The sequence below is a fragment of the Odocoileus virginianus genome, chromosome 19, assembly GCF_023699985.2.
Source record: "Odocoileus virginianus isolate 20LAN1187 ecotype Illinois chromosome 19, Ovbor_1.2, whole genome shotgun sequence".
NCBI lineage: Eukaryota > Metazoa > Chordata > Mammalia > Artiodactyla > Cervidae > Odocoileus > Odocoileus virginianus.
This window is the reverse complement of record NC_069692.1, coordinates 18,617,877-18,633,372: the sequence shown is the minus strand read 5'-3', so window position 1 is coordinate 18,633,372 and position 15,496 is coordinate 18,617,877. Positions and strand designations below refer to the sequence as shown.

Below are 15,496 nucleotides of genomic sequence, written 5' to 3'. Positions count from 1 at the left end.
AGTCAGTGGAAGATCATTTATGAGGGCTTCCTTATGGTTTACTTGAGTTCAGTTCAGTTCAGTCACTCAGTTGTGTCCAACTCTTTGTGACCCTATGGATTGCAGCATGCCAGGCCTCCCTGTCTATAACCAACTCCTGGAGCTTGACAAACTCATGTCCATTGAGTCAGTGATGCCATCCAAGCATCTCATCTTCTGTTGTCCCCTTCTCCTCTTGCCTTCAATCTTTCCTAGCATCAGAGTTTTTCCCAATGAGTCAGCTCTTTACATCAGGTGACCAAAGAATTGGAGTTTCAGCTTCAACATCAGTCCTTCCAATAAACATTCAGGACTAATCTCCTTTAGGATTGACTGGTTTGATCTCCTTGCAGTCCAAGGGACTCTCAAGAGTCTTCTCCAACACCACAGTTCAAAAGCATCAATTCTTTGGTGCTCAGCTTTCTTTATCGTCCATATCTCACACCCATACATGACTACTGGAAAAAAATGTAGCTTTAACTATACAGACCTTTGTCGGCAAAGTAGCATCTCTGCTTTTTAATATGCTGTCTAGGTTTTTCATAGCTTTTCTTCCAAGGAGCGTCTTTTAATTTCATGGCTGCAGTCACCATCTGCAGTGTATTTGGAGCCCAAGAAAATAAAGTCTGTCACTGTTTCCATTGTTTCCCCATCTATTTGCCATGAAGTGATGGGACCAGATGCCATGATCTTAGTTTTTTTAATGCTGAGTTTTAAGCCAGCATTTTCACTCTCCTCTTTCACTTTCATCAAAAGGCTTTTTAGTTGTCTTTGTTTTCTGCCATAAGGGTAGTGTCGTCTACATATATAAGGTTATTGATAGTTCCCCCTGCAATCTTGATTCCAGCTTGTGCTTACTTGGTTTCTTCTAAAAAACAAAAACACTGACATGACAGAACCAGAGAATAGGTTAAATTCCACAAATGCAGAATCTGAGGCAAAGAAACACCAGTTAATGTTAATCCTCTGGAGATGTGTATTTGCTTCTTGCCTAAAAATCTCCTTACATCGAAGTTTAATTAATACTCAAAGGGAATAAATCCTTTCAGCAAGGAGCTTCAAGAAGCCAATGTTCTAACTTCTGAAAACAGGAGTCTTGTCAAAAAACATAGTAGAACACATTCTTCCCATGGTCAAATGGTATTGTGTTTCATCAAGGCAGTGTAAGTGTTCTTATGTTTGTATATCTGAATTCGTATGCTGACTCAGATCTTACATGATTTGCCTGAGAATAGTTAACAGAATGATGATGTCTCTACACAAAGATTGATGTGCTCTCATTCAAGATGATGACATAATTGTTTCACTCTCATGCCAAAGAATTACAAAGCAGTATGTTTATGTAACTCTGTGTTGAAAATTTTCATACCTTTTTAAAGGAATGTATTCTTTAATGTATTCTTCTAAGGGAAAAAAATGAGATTCAACTTATGTTTTATTTTAAATCTTATTATTTTTGAATATCGACTTTGTAAAACACAGGTTTATTCACAAGATTCTAATGTCTATTTCTTTAACAGAACAGAGTGCTGTTGGTAATGGTTTATGTCAGTCTTTATGAATACAAGCTCTATTATAACAGGTATTCAGCTTCCAACAGCACTATTTTTCCTGAGACTCATGCATTTTTCATTGTCTAGTCATTCTGAATTTAAAGTGGATAGGATGTCCTTTTAAATGCATAAACAAAGAAGACAAAATGTGTATCATAGTCTCTTCTCCATTTCTGCTGCTAAAATTATAGGAACTCTATATTCTATGTTAAAATGCATCTGGTGTGCTATTCTATAAACTACATGAATAACCAACAACTCCCAGTGCAAAATTCCACCCCACACCATATTTAGCATTATTTTTGCAAGATAGCACCTTACCAGGCTTGTGCAGAAAATAGTTTATTAATCTCACTGTCTAACTGGCAGATGGAATACAGGCAAAACTAGGTGTTTTTGTCTTTTGGAGCTAATAGTTTTTCAAGATAAGATAAGCAGCCATATTTCAACTCTTCTGATCTTTTTTCATTTATAGATATTTGTTCACTTGTGAATGTGTTCATTCATTCTTCTGTATTTATTGAGTATCTATCCCCTTCCTGGGACTTCCCTAGGTGGCTCAGTGGTAAAGAATCCTCCTGCCAAAGCAGGAGATGTGGGTTTGATCCCTGGGTCAGAAAGATCCCCTGGAGAAGGAAATGGCAACCCACTCCAGTACTCGTACCTGGAAAACCCCATGCACAGAGGAGCCTGGTGGGCTACAGTCCATGGGATCACAAAAGAGTTGGACATGACTGAACAACTTAACAACAGCGTCTCCTTCCCATTTAGCAGTCTTCAAGGCAACCAGGAATATAGAAATGATTAGAATGCATTCTCTTTTTTTCAGGAGCTCATGAGTTATACAGTATGGGAAGCACAAGTAGAGATAGGAATATACAGATGAGGATGCTTAACTCAGCCTTAGTGAGCAAGGGGCGGCCAAGGGGTGGCTTTCTGGAGAAGATGGTGCCTTAAAATTATGAGGAGTTAGGTGAAGGGACCACTCATCTCCTCTAGTGTACAGGGAAAAGATTGTTAGAAGGGATAAGGTGACAGGAAATGAAGTGAAAAGATCCTAAATCACAGACGGTGGTAAGAAGACATTCTGAGAAACATATCCCCGAAGTATTCATCCTGTGCTAAAAAAGAACAGAAGAGAATTTCATGAGAGGAAGACAGTGGGGGCAGTGTTGGGGGTGGGCATTGGAATTCGCAGAGTGTCAGCATCTAGGTTTACTTGTATTCTTAATTATTTGCCTATTTATTTTGCTTTGGTGACTGTAATAACTTAGTGTAGATTTGCAGACTACAGTAGTGACAGTATCGAGCTCCCTTCACGTGGAAAGGGATTGGTGAACTAATCTGATAAAAGGTCCCTTTCTTTCCTTCTTGTTTTACAAGTCATGTTGATTAGCATGATGGATAAAACCATAATTTGCCTTTTTATCAAATCACATCTGCAGCACCTGAACAGCATGGCCACTAATTAAAAGGAGAAATTGAATACAGTAGATTTGCTGTTTTGTTTGGCTGAGGAACAAGAATAGGCTTGTGTTGACCTCTGTTGAAAGGCACACATTACAGATGTTTTGGTGGAAGAGCTTTCCTCAGTCAGTTGGGCTGACTTATGTTATCTTCACCTTCCCCAGAATATTTCTGGAAGCCAGCCACTCAGGTTTAGCACCGTGATCTGTACCCTTTGTGAGGGCAAAGAGTACTTTGGGGGCAGCATAATGGTGGTGTAGCATAGTTGTTAGGAAGTTGGGATTTGGAATCATACGACTTAGTTTCCATCCAAACTCTTCCCCCTGCTAGCTCTGTGACCTTGGGCTGGCTGCTTACCTCTGTATGCATCAGTTTACTTATCTATAAAATGCAACCATGATAATATCTGCCTTATAAAGTTCTTGTGGGGATTAAATAAAACAGTGTGTATAAATGCCAAGCCTAGGACTTGGCATGCAGTAAGGACTTATTAAATATGAATCGTTATTTCTGTTTCATCTATTTTGTAGGAAGTTACTTGGGAACTAAGCTCCAAGATCTTGGCTTAGTAGGTCTCCAGTGACAAGGGCTGTGTCTTATTCATCTTTGCATGTATAGAGCATGGCACGTGAAGGCTGTTTTATAGTGTATTGGCACATACACATTAAAAGGTCTAAAATCTTATTCTCTTATGTCATTAATGTGTCATTCTTTATGGCCTGATTTTGTTCAATATATTGCCAAGGTTTCAAATACCATGGTTGTAACTTAAGCACGTGTAGGAATGACCATGTCCTAGCAGTAGTTGTTGACCTTCTTTTCCCAAGGAGACATACTCCATACACAGCATCCTTTAGTAGACATACTCAGCACCAGTACCCACTCTCTAGTATAAGAGTTGTAGTTCTCCCCTATAGCTCATATTGAAGATGTAAGTTATTATGCAAATAAAAATGACCCAATGAGGAGGATAATCATGAATCCACTCTAAATTATTTTTAATCATTTTAAACATTATTATTTTAACTGTTACTTTATGTTGTGTGGTGACTAGATCAAACTTACGCAAATAATTCTTTGAATTCTTTAAAATTCTTCAAAATTAGTACCTTTGTTTCTCATCACTTCGTGTCCAGTTAGTACCACAAACTGTGTGTATGTCTGTGTGCTAAGTTGCTTCAGTCATGTCCAGCTCTTTGCAACCCTATGGACTGTAGCCCTCCAGGCTCCTTTGTCTATGGCATTCTCCAGGCAAAAATACTGGAGTGGGTTGCCATACCCTCTTCCAGGAGATCTTCCTGACCCAGGGATCGAACCTGTGTTTCTTATGTCTCCTGCATTGGCAGGCAGGTTCTTTACCACTAGTGCTTCTGTGAAGTTCTCTGTTCCCTTGTTTTCCATGATACCCCTGTTGCTCTGGTATTCTTCACTCAAAAGTGGTCTTACAAAGGCTGGCAGTGACTTTCAAATCATCTCCTATCAGTCCTCATTCATCCTGCCCTTTAAGCAACTTCAATATTACATCTGTTTCTTCCACGAAAACCCCTATTCCCTTGGTTTCCTTGACACAAAGAACTATCGTGGTCTTCCCTTTAGACTTCTAACAGCTTGTTTTTTTATTTATTTTTAATTATTGGACAATTGCCTTACAATATTGTATTGGTTTCTGCCATATATCAACATGAATCAGCCATAGGTATATATAATCCCCTCTGTCTGAACCTCCTTCCCACTTCCCACCCCATCCCACCTCACAGAACACTGGTCTAACTGCTTCTGACTCCAATGATATGCCTCTAGTTTCTTCCCTAAACCCAACCTGGGGATTCTCCAAGGATTTTTCCTAGGTCTTCCTATTTTCTCTCCTTTCTTCCATGATAATAGCATCCAGTTCTAGTGCTTTAGCCACCACGTTTATATGTATAACTTCCATATGTTTCTCCTGGTTGACCTCCCTATTCAACTCTGATCCCAGAATTCTAATACTGCCGGATCATTTGGAAGTTCATTTGGCAGCTCAAATTCAATATACCAAAAATGTTTATTATCTTTACACTAAAGACAACTCCTTATCATAATTTTTTTGCAAATCATTTTTAAAAAATTTATTTGTCTGTACCAGGTCTTAGTTGTGGCATGAGGAATCTTCTGTCTTCATTGTAGCATGTAGGATCTTTAGCTGTGGCATGTGGAATCTTTAGTTGTGGCATGTGAGATCTAGTTCCCTGACCAGGGATCTAACCCAGAACCCCTGTATTGGGAGAGTGGAGTCTTAGCCTCTGGACCATCAAGGAAGTCCTGCAACTCCTATCATGATTTTTGTTAGTAGATATCACACTTCCTAGGCTGGCTTAAACACTCTTGAGTTGATTCTGGTACTTCTCTTTACTTCTGCCTTTAAAAAAAAAAATCATCCTTTCATTTCAACAAAATCGTTTGGTGTTGCCTAGTTGTACCTACTGTCTTTGAAGTGTTCATGTTCTACTTACTTTGAATGGTATTGCCCAGCTGTAGACAGAGTGAAGAGCATTGTACCAACTTCCCAGTAAAAACAGTCATTATAGAACAACGACACAGAAGTAGAGGAGATACATCCCAGGGAAAGAGAGGGCAGAGAATACTTCTTAAAGGGAATAACATAACATGTGGGCCAAATCTTGAAAGATGAATGAGAGTCAGACTGACAAGTTGGGATGAACACTCTGGAAATAGTAACACGTGAGAAGAAATGCTGACGAAGAAGACCTTGACTCATTGTTGAAGTGCAAGGAGCTCTGCAGGGCTGGAGCTGTGGCTCCCTGGGGGAATGAAGTGGGGGAAGCAGGAGGTAGGGCTCCAAGGTGGTAGGAGTAGAGAGTGGAGGGGGCATTGAAGGCCTTGCTGCTGCTTGACAAACCACCCCCAACTTCATGCTCTGAAAGCACCACTATTGATTATTTCTCACGGTTCTCCAGTTGGGCAGCAATGTCTGGGGATGCTTGATCTCTGCTCCACATGACTCAGGTTGGCACCACTCCACTGGGGCCAGAGGATCCACGATCCTCATGCACATGTCTGGTGCTGCAGCTGCGGTGGCAGTGGTTGGCTGGGTCTCTCTTTTCTTTTTCTCACAGCCTCTCAGTATTCAGTGGTCTACCTCGGGATTCTGTACATGGAAGTTGTATCCTAGGAGGGCAGAAAATGGAAGCCACAGAGCTTCTTAAGACTTAGGCTCAGAAATCACTTGACATCTCTCCCTCTGCTTTCTGTTGGTCAAAGTAAGTCACAAGACAAGCTCAGCTTCCTGAAAAGGAAAACAGAACCCACCTCCCTTTGGGAGGAGCAGCCTGAGTGTAGAAAGATGTGAGGCAATGTTGGCAGCCATCTTTTTAGACAGTGTAACATAGGCTTTATGGATCACTGCTTTCTATAGGATGCCATCTATGGGGTATCATCTATAGGGGAGGATTTTAAACTGAAGATTAACATTTTAAACTTATATATCTAAAAATATCTCTGACTCCTTTATAAAGATTGAATTGAGGAGTCAGGGCCAATACTTGGGAACAGAGCAGTCTACCAATCTGTCAAGGCAGCCTCTACCAATAGATTTCAAGCTAACCTGTGGAGAGTCTTTTTCATGAGCCCACATGCCTTGCCTCAGTGTTTCCTCCTCATGGAAGCAAACAGGATGAGTGATGGATTTGCCATTTTTTTAAAAGGATACCACCAAGATATCTACCCAGCTGAGGCCCAGAGTCTATACCAGGCCAGGAGACTCTGGCCCATGTGTCACATCTGCTCACCACCTGTTTTGGTACATAAAGTTTTATTGGAACAAAAGAAAGGTATCTACCCAGGACCCTGTGCAGGGGACTCCCTTCCAGAAAGATGGATTCACATACACCATGGGGAAGGAAATATGTAATACTGCAGATGCTCTGCATAATACTTCTTTGTTTAGAAATATGACTCTTTGCTTATTCGATGTTGCTTTTTCTATAAATAAATTAAACCTGGAAAGTCAGGTGAGACTCTTGGTGAGAGCAGAAGCCTGCTTTGCTGAAGCTAGGGATTCATCTTGTGTCAGAGGATACAGGTGTATGTGACCACAGAGCCCACATGAGCATTTTATTTCTATGCAAAGTGAGCTCTTTGACTCTTGCCAGTAATCTCGACTACAGAAGACTTTAGGGTCAGTGCCTATAAAAATGCCATGGAAAATGTTTATAAAATTTGAAATCTCTTACTACACCACTTCACTTACTAAATTCTCATTATGAATAAGAGTTTTAATATATCAACAACTGCGACTTGAGCAGAGGAGAGCAGAGACTAGTGCTTATTAGTGTTCGTTAGAGATTCAAAATCTGGGAATGGAGAGGAGATACTCCTAGATTTAAGGGGTTGGTATAGCCCTTTCTTCTAAGTGTTCCTAGAGCCAAGATTTCAGTCTATGAAAGAGAAGAGTCCCTTTTTTGATATGCGAACCTTAGGACAAGGCTGGAATATGGTCCCTCCTGGTCAGTTTTGAGTTCTCTCTCGGGTTTCTGAACATTTGTTCTTGCCATGGTGGCAATAGGAAACTGGTAATTTCCGCTAGAGCTCTAGGGGAAGTGGAAAGAAGCCAGGAGCACTTGGAGAATTTAATCTCAACTCCCAACTTTGTCACTAATTATGTGACTGTAAGCAAATTCCTTAACCCTTCTAAACTTTGGTTTCTTCCACTGCATGCATGCTAAGTCACTCTAGACGTGTCTCACTCTTTGTGACCCAATGGACTGTAGCCCACCAGGTTCTTCTATCCGTGGGATTCTTAGGGTAAGAATACTGGAGTGGGTTGCCCTGCGCTGTTCCACAGGATCTCCCCAACCCAGGGATCCAACCGGTGTCTCTCTCTTTTTTTTTTTCCATTTATTTTTATTAGTTGGAGGCTAATTACTTTACAATATTGTAGTGGTTTTTGCCATACATTGACATGAATCAGCCATGGAGTTACATGTGTTCCCCATCCTGATCCCCCCTCCTGCTTCCCTCCCCATCCCATCCCTCTGGGTCTTCCCATTGCACCAGCCCTGAGCACTTGTCTCATGCATCCAACCTGGGCTGGTGATCTGTTTCACCCTTGATAGTATACTTGTTTCAGTGCTGTTCTCTCTGAACATCCCACCCTTGCCTTCTCCCACAGAGTCTAAAAGTCTGTTCTGTATGTCTGTGTCTCTTTTTCTGTTTTGCATATAGGGTTACCGTTACCATCTTTTTAAATTCCATATATATGCGTTAGTATACTGTATTGGTCTTTATCTTTCTGGTTTACTTCACTCTGTAAGTGTGAACTGGCTCCAGTTTCACCCATCTCATTAGAACTGATTGAAATGAATTCTTTTTAATGGCTGAGTAATATTCCATAGTGTATATGTACCACAGTTTCCTTATCCATTTGTCTGCTGATGGGCATCTAGGTTGCTTCCATGTCCTGGCTATTATAAACTGGTGTCTCTTATGCCTCCTGCATTGGCTGGGAGGGTCTTCACCACTAGCACCACCTAGAAGCCCCCTTCCTTTGCACAATCCCAGTAATAACTGCTCCTTCCCAGTAGGATTGCTGTGATGAATTAAAAGAGTCACTGTTTATTGCATGTAGCCTAGTGAATGGCGTAAGTGCTCAGTAAATTTTAAGTGATTGTTCTATTGGACTTTCTGCTGATCTTTGCTATGTTTCTCTTTATTTCTCAGGGAGATGTTAATCTCTGTGGCTCTAGGCCAGGTGTTATCCCTCCTTATTTGTGGAATTAGCTTGACCAGCAAGTACCTGTCAGAAGATTTCCATGCCAATACACCAGTCTTCCAGAGTTTCCTCAATTACATTCTTCTCTTCTTGGTCTATACCACCACACTAGCTGTCAGACAAGGTAAGCATGCCAAACCTGTTTCTCTTTTACCAATATCTTCAAGAGTGATGAGCTATGACCAGATTAAATTTTTTCACTTACAGCATCATAAGATGATTCAAAACCCCAAATCTTGCTGTTCTATTTTGTGATAATACAAACAAAATGAATGAATAAATCACAAAGAAGCATGAATTATATGAATTCAGCGGGAAGTAAGAAATGCATGTATAGGCTGAAAAGTACAATTGCTTACTACTTGAATTCCTGTTAGCATTTCTTGTACTCTTCAGTGAATCTAAATAGACAGCTTCCCTGGAACCTGAAACAGTCCTGATGAAGCTGTCCCTAATACCTGCTAGCCCTGAGAAATCCAAGGGGATTGAAGACAAATATATGTCTTTGGGAAGGAAGATAAAAATAGTAAACACAAACAACTCTAGTAATAACAAAAGGGAAAAGAAAGAAAAAACAGCTACCACAGTCATGTGATATGTTCTGTCTAAACTTAAAATAGCTAAGGCAATGGAGCAAATAAATCCTTTAAGACTCGGTACAGGAAAAACTTATTAAAGGGCAGTTGCAGTTGAAATCCTTGTGGTATATCTCTGGAGGGTATACTTTAGAGAGATATGATAATACCATTGAATCTGGTATAAACACTCTTATTTATGGCCCAGAAATAGCCAATAATGTTGCTATTATTAGCTGTAGCTATCGACTATAAAATATGCACTGAAAAGTAACCATAATAGGTTTGAAGATAATTCTATACCTTAATAATGAAAAAAGATACATGAATAGCTGTATACAATAATCCTAACAGTTATACTTTTTTGAAACTTTGCCACAAACCATATCTCAGCATTGTATTTTTACATGTGCTTATTTGGATTGTCATCCAGAATAATATTGCTTATTTATAATGATTTGGCCAGGACTAGATTTCATCTTAGTAGAAGAGTACAAATGAACAAGTTAGGACTGACTTCCAGTTTAACTTGGGATTGTCTAAGGTATTGGAGAAGCTAATTTCATTTACTTCTCAAAAATTGGTATTATTGGTGTTTGGTTTTTAAAATTCAGCATTGGTAAACATAATTAAAGAATAAATTTTCAAACAAAACCTCAGGCTATGAAAGTTAAGACACTGAGTCTCAGCTACATTTCCTCAGTATGATTTGGAAGCCAATGATTTTGAATGCTACAAATGCATTATCTAAACCGTTGCTTCAATCCAGGAAATGACTTCAGAAAATGAGAAAGTGGAGGAGATATATAATTAGAAATTTACTTATGAGAGACTGTCAATATGAAGAATGTATCATTTGATCGTATCAAGAAGAGAGAGCTATGCAGTTTGACTTAAAAATAATTTAATGAAAACTTGAATGATAATTTAGAATTATTAAAAGAGATAAAATTATTTTAGCCCAGTACAAGGATTATAATTAAAAATAGTGAGATTGAAGAACAAATTTGCAACATTCTGATATAACAACAACAACAACAGAATCTCACAGAAGTGGTAAATTTGTGTTCTCTGGAGATTTTTTAGAACCAAACAGTCTGCCAGTGGTCCCCAACCTTTTGGCACCAGGGACTGGTTTCATGGAAGACAATTTTTCCATGGACCAGAGTGGGGGAATAGTTTTGGGATGATTCAGGTGCATTACATTTATTGTGCACTTTATTTTTGTTGTTACATCAACTCTACCTTGGACTGTCAGGCATTAGATCCCAGACACTGGGGATCCACTGCTCTGGACTATAAGATGATGAACTGCATTTATTTTTTGGGTTCTTGTCACTCTTGCTTTCCAGGAGCCCAGAGATTTAACAAAAGCTCTCATCAGGGGAAAAAAATAAAAGTAAGCCATTCTAAGAAACAGAATAATTTCACAGTTACAGGTAGAGACAGAAAAGCTTTAAAAAAATTAACTGTAGAAAAAGACCCAAAGTTAATAGTAATACATTTTGTTGAGACTTTATAATGTGCCCACCACTATGTATGTGAATTACCTCTTTTATTCCTTCAAACCAAGGAAATAGGAATTATTATCCAAAAGTTTATCAGTGAGAAATTGGAGGCTCCCCTGGCATCAGGAACCTGTTGTAGGCTACAGAACTAGGAAGAGTAAGTGTCCCTCTGAGGCCAGGTTGGGTACCTTCATGGTCCACCCCGCCCACCCATGTGGAGTCCAGGAGAGGAAGGAAAAGGGGAGGGAGACATGTTTGAGCAAAAGGAGGGTTTCTCCCCTTGAATTTCAAAACCCTGGATAAGAAACAAGCCCTGGGTGAGAGGTCCAGTGACGCACAGCAGTGAGGTCAAGAGGATATGGCTGTATGTGGTGCCGAGAGTTGGGGGGCATAGGGGCAGGGCAGAGGGATGACTGGAAAGAGGCCAGGGGCTAGAAGCAGCAAGGAAGTCACAGGCTCTTTGGAAGAAAAAGACTGAAAAGGACCTGAGAACATTCTGTCATTATGGTTGATGATGGAATCACCTTCTAAAATGCCCTATCCAGAGATATCTGCCATGGCCTCAGATTATCACCAAACTTGCTGGCATGTCTTCATTTGGGTGTTTACTCAGAATGTTTGTTTGTTTTAAGCTTCATCTTTAGAGGTTTTAATAGACCAGCATTAAGCTAACATCTGGAAATCAACATAGTAATTACATTAATTTTGTATAGGCTGATTCAGTGCCATGTTCTAGCAACATAATAATCTCTTTCATTATGCACCTCAAGATGTGAGAGGGGATGAACAGAGCAAAGAGGAGAGGGTGGAAAATGAGGTGTGTGTGAGGGAACCACTGTTTTAGCCACATTTCCTCCTCCATTCCTAGTGCCCCCTGACTAATCTCCTGGGAGGGCTGCAGGTTATGGTTGAACAAGATGCAGCCTTCTCAATTCTTCCAGCATAGACGTCACTGATCCTACAGGGCCACTCTATTCATTTGATACCACCTTATGCCACATAACAGGGGTTAAGCCACTCTATTCATTTGATACCACCTTAGACCACATAACAGGGGTTAGACTCAAGAACCAACGATCTCTCTGTATCACTTAAATCATAAAATGTATGATTGTCACATGTAAACACAGTGTGATAAATGCCAGAAGCCTTTCAAGAACATTAAGGGCCATGTCATTGCAAAGTCTTATAGAAATTTGACTTCTGAGTTAAAGTGAATTCTTTTCATCAAATTTGCATTGAACCTATGATCAAAGACTCTGAAGCAACAGACTCCAGTATAAGTTTCAGTGTAACTCCCAGTTGAAGCTGGAGTTTGAATTTGCCCCTGGTTATTAATTGATTCCTACAAAATTTGTAGAAAACCAAAAATTGATTCCTACAAAGACCATCCTCCTAAAATTGTGTATTATAGAACAGGTTTTAAAACTACCCCTTCTTTATTGGAGCTAAATTGTTGTTTTTTTAATTCCAGATGGTTCTAAAATTTTTAAACATCTTGCCATTTATCATAAAGAGCCTCATTAATACAGCACTGTAGAAAAAATATACTTCAAAACACTAGTTCTAATAAGATTGTATCAAATTTGAGAATTTAGATAAAATTTAGATAACTGTTACTTAGTTAGCTGTAACCACTTTGGGGAAGCTACTCAGACAATTAAAATATACCTGTTGATTGAAGTAATGCCTGAAATCCAAACACAGGCTATATGGGCAAGGTGGAGCTTTAGGAACTGTAAAGGAAAATGTATTCTTCCTCTTGTGTTTCTTCTTTACGCTCACACTACAGTTCTTCTGACACCAGATGTGTGGGGCTTTCCCACACCCTGCAGTTCTGTGGCACCAGCTGAGTGTCTTACAACATAAGTCAGTTCTGACAGTTCTGTTGGGAGATGGATGGAAGTTATTACTGGTGCATCTGCTCTACCTGCTATAGGTCAGAAGTTGCCACTAACCTTCCTTGGATTTCGTTACTTTACTAGAGCATCTCACAGGACTCAGGAAAACAGCTTACTTAATGTTTACTGGTTTATTACAAAAGGATATGATGTATTTTTGGATAGAAGAAGTGAGTAGGGCAAGGTATGTGGAAGGGGGCATGGCTTCTAGAACAGCTCTCTCAGAACCTCTATGTCACATGTTCACCAACCCCGGCGTTCTCCAAACTGCATGCTTTTGGAATTTTTATGGAGGCTTCAGTAAGTTGACATGATCATTAACCTCATTTCCAGCTCCTCTCCTCTCTCTGGAAAATGGGAAGGCAGGGCTAAAAAGTCCAGTTTTCTAATCATAGCTTGGTATTTCTGGTGACCAGCGCCATCCAGGAACCCACCAAGAGTCAACTCATTAGAAGAAAAAACTTCCTATCTCCCTGGAAATTGTAAGGGATATAGGAGTTCTGTGTTAGGAGCAAGGGTCAAAGACCAAATAGAACAAATATGTTCCTAGTGCTTTGCATGTGTGCTTAGGTGCTCAGTCATGTCCAACTCTTTGTGGCCCCATGGACTGCAGTCCGCCAGGCTCCTCTATCCATTAGGATTCTCCAGGCAAGAATACTGGAGTAGGTTACCATGCCCTCCTCCAGCGGATCTTCCCAACCCAGGGATCAAACCCAAGTCTCCCTCAATGCAGGTGGATTCGTTACCAGCTGAGCCACCAGGTAAGCCCAAGAATACTGGAGTGGGTGGCCTATCCCTTCTGCAGGGAATCTTCCCAACCCAGGAATCGAACCAGGGTCACTGCATTGAAGGGGGATTTTTTACCAACTGAGCTACCAGGGAAGGCCGCTAGTGCTCTTATCACTTAGGAAATTGCAAGGGTTTGAGGAGCTCTATGCCAAGAACCAGGGGCAGAGAACTATGTGTATATTATCTCACAGGTAAATGACTAAGAAAGTGTAGTGCTGCCAAAACTTACGGATTTGAAACCTCTTCCTCATGTATCCTTTTTTCTTAAAATTCCATGTAATACTAGCTGAAATCAGGAAACAGAAAAAACACAAAAAGCAGACTATGAACAACCAAGGGCTTCTTCCCTGGTGGTTCAGCAGAAAAGAATCTCCCTGCCAATGCAGGAGACACAGGTTCAATCCCTGGGTGGATAAGATCCCCTGGAGAAGGAAATATCAACCCACTCAAGTATGCTTGCCTGGGAAATCCCATGGACAGAGGAGCCTGGCGAGCTACAGTCCATGGGGTCACAGAGTTGGACATAACTTAGCAACTAAACACACACATATGAACAACTAAAGACCATGCAGTTCTTGCATTTGTGATATAGAAGCTAGAAATGTGACCAACTTTTAAAACAAAGGTGAAAGATATATTTCTTATGAAGAAAAATTATGTCATCACACTTTTTCCATAAGCTTCTTTTATCAATTATTATACGAATCCTGCTTCCTCCCAGAATCACTTTCAGCAGTTCTTAAACAATAGATATCCATGATTCTTCTCTTGGCAGTTTTTAACTTCTGAATATATATAAATCACACAAATTTTTTTTCAGCTTTTAGACTTTTTGTTTTGTGTTGGGATGTAGCCAATTAAGAATGCCATGATAGTTTCCCGTGAACAGTGAAGGGATTCAGCCATACATACACATGTATCCATTCTCCGCCAAACCCCTCTCCTATCATGTGGTCATATAACATTGAGCAGAGTTCTGTGTGCTATACAGTAGGTCCTTGTTGGTTATCCATATAAACCATAAGATTTTTAAATAGTCAATAATTTCTTCTTCTTTTTCTTCTGCCAAGTCTTCTCAGTTCTTCCTCTCCATTTCTTTTTATTTTCCCATCAACAAGCTGCTCAGTGATGAGGGAGGTAAGGATTGCGAGGCAAAAGCAGGATGTTGAGGGTGAAAAGAAAACATTTTCATCCCTTATTTTCCTCTTCAAGTCGTGATGGTGGGGAAAGAATGGGTATCTGTAATGAAAACATGAATGGAACCAGAAGTGCCTGCTTCATTTTGAATACAGACCCTGGGAAGAGAAGAAAGTTTGCCAGTATTGGGCATCAGTAGAGATATTCCTGGTGACTGGTTCTGCAAGTTTTGCTTTTTCACTGAGAGAGTTTTTTTTATAAGCTCTTCTAATTCTAAATAACAGATAAGCTTGCAGCTAGAAACAATTTGATGAGTATTGCATGAATTCTAGAAAATTCTTACATAGACATTAAAATATTTGTTGAATCTTTTATATATTTCTTTGTGTGAGTGTGAAAAATGAAGCAAGTTATTAATAGTACTAACAGCATACTCAAATATATCACTGTGTGTAGTCTGAATTTTTCCAAAGAGAATACAGACACGTAAATTCATGCCATGTTCTTCAAGAGAAATACTCTTGGTTTGAACACTAAATACCATAAGACAGAAATCCTGGAGGTCTAGGTTCTAATTTCAGTTGTCAGTGGAGAGGCCGGTGAAATGAACTTGCCTCAGGCCTATGGAGCACTCACCCTCTCCTGGTCCCCTTTACCCACTATCTTCTTTTTCCTTCCAGAGCACTGACGTGCTGACTCATTAGAAAAGACCCTGATGTTGGGAAAGATTGAAGGCAAAAGGAGAAAGGGGCAACAGAGGCTAAGATAGTTAGATAGCATC

General features: G+C 40.0%; 1 protein-coding gene across 1 annotated transcript in view; it reads left to right on the top strand.

Annotated features, from left to right (window-relative positions):
• The window catches only part of SLC35F1 (solute carrier family 35 member F1), a 409,920-nt gene that overhangs the window by 237,760 nt on the left and 156,664 nt on the right, over positions 1–15,496 (top strand). Inside the window, exon 2 of the mRNA XM_070449917.1 lies at positions 8,754–8,929. Coding sequence (XP_070306018.1) covers positions 8,754–8,929 — 176 coding nt within the window. The remainder of the gene's footprint in view (positions 1–8,753; positions 8,930–15,496) is intronic.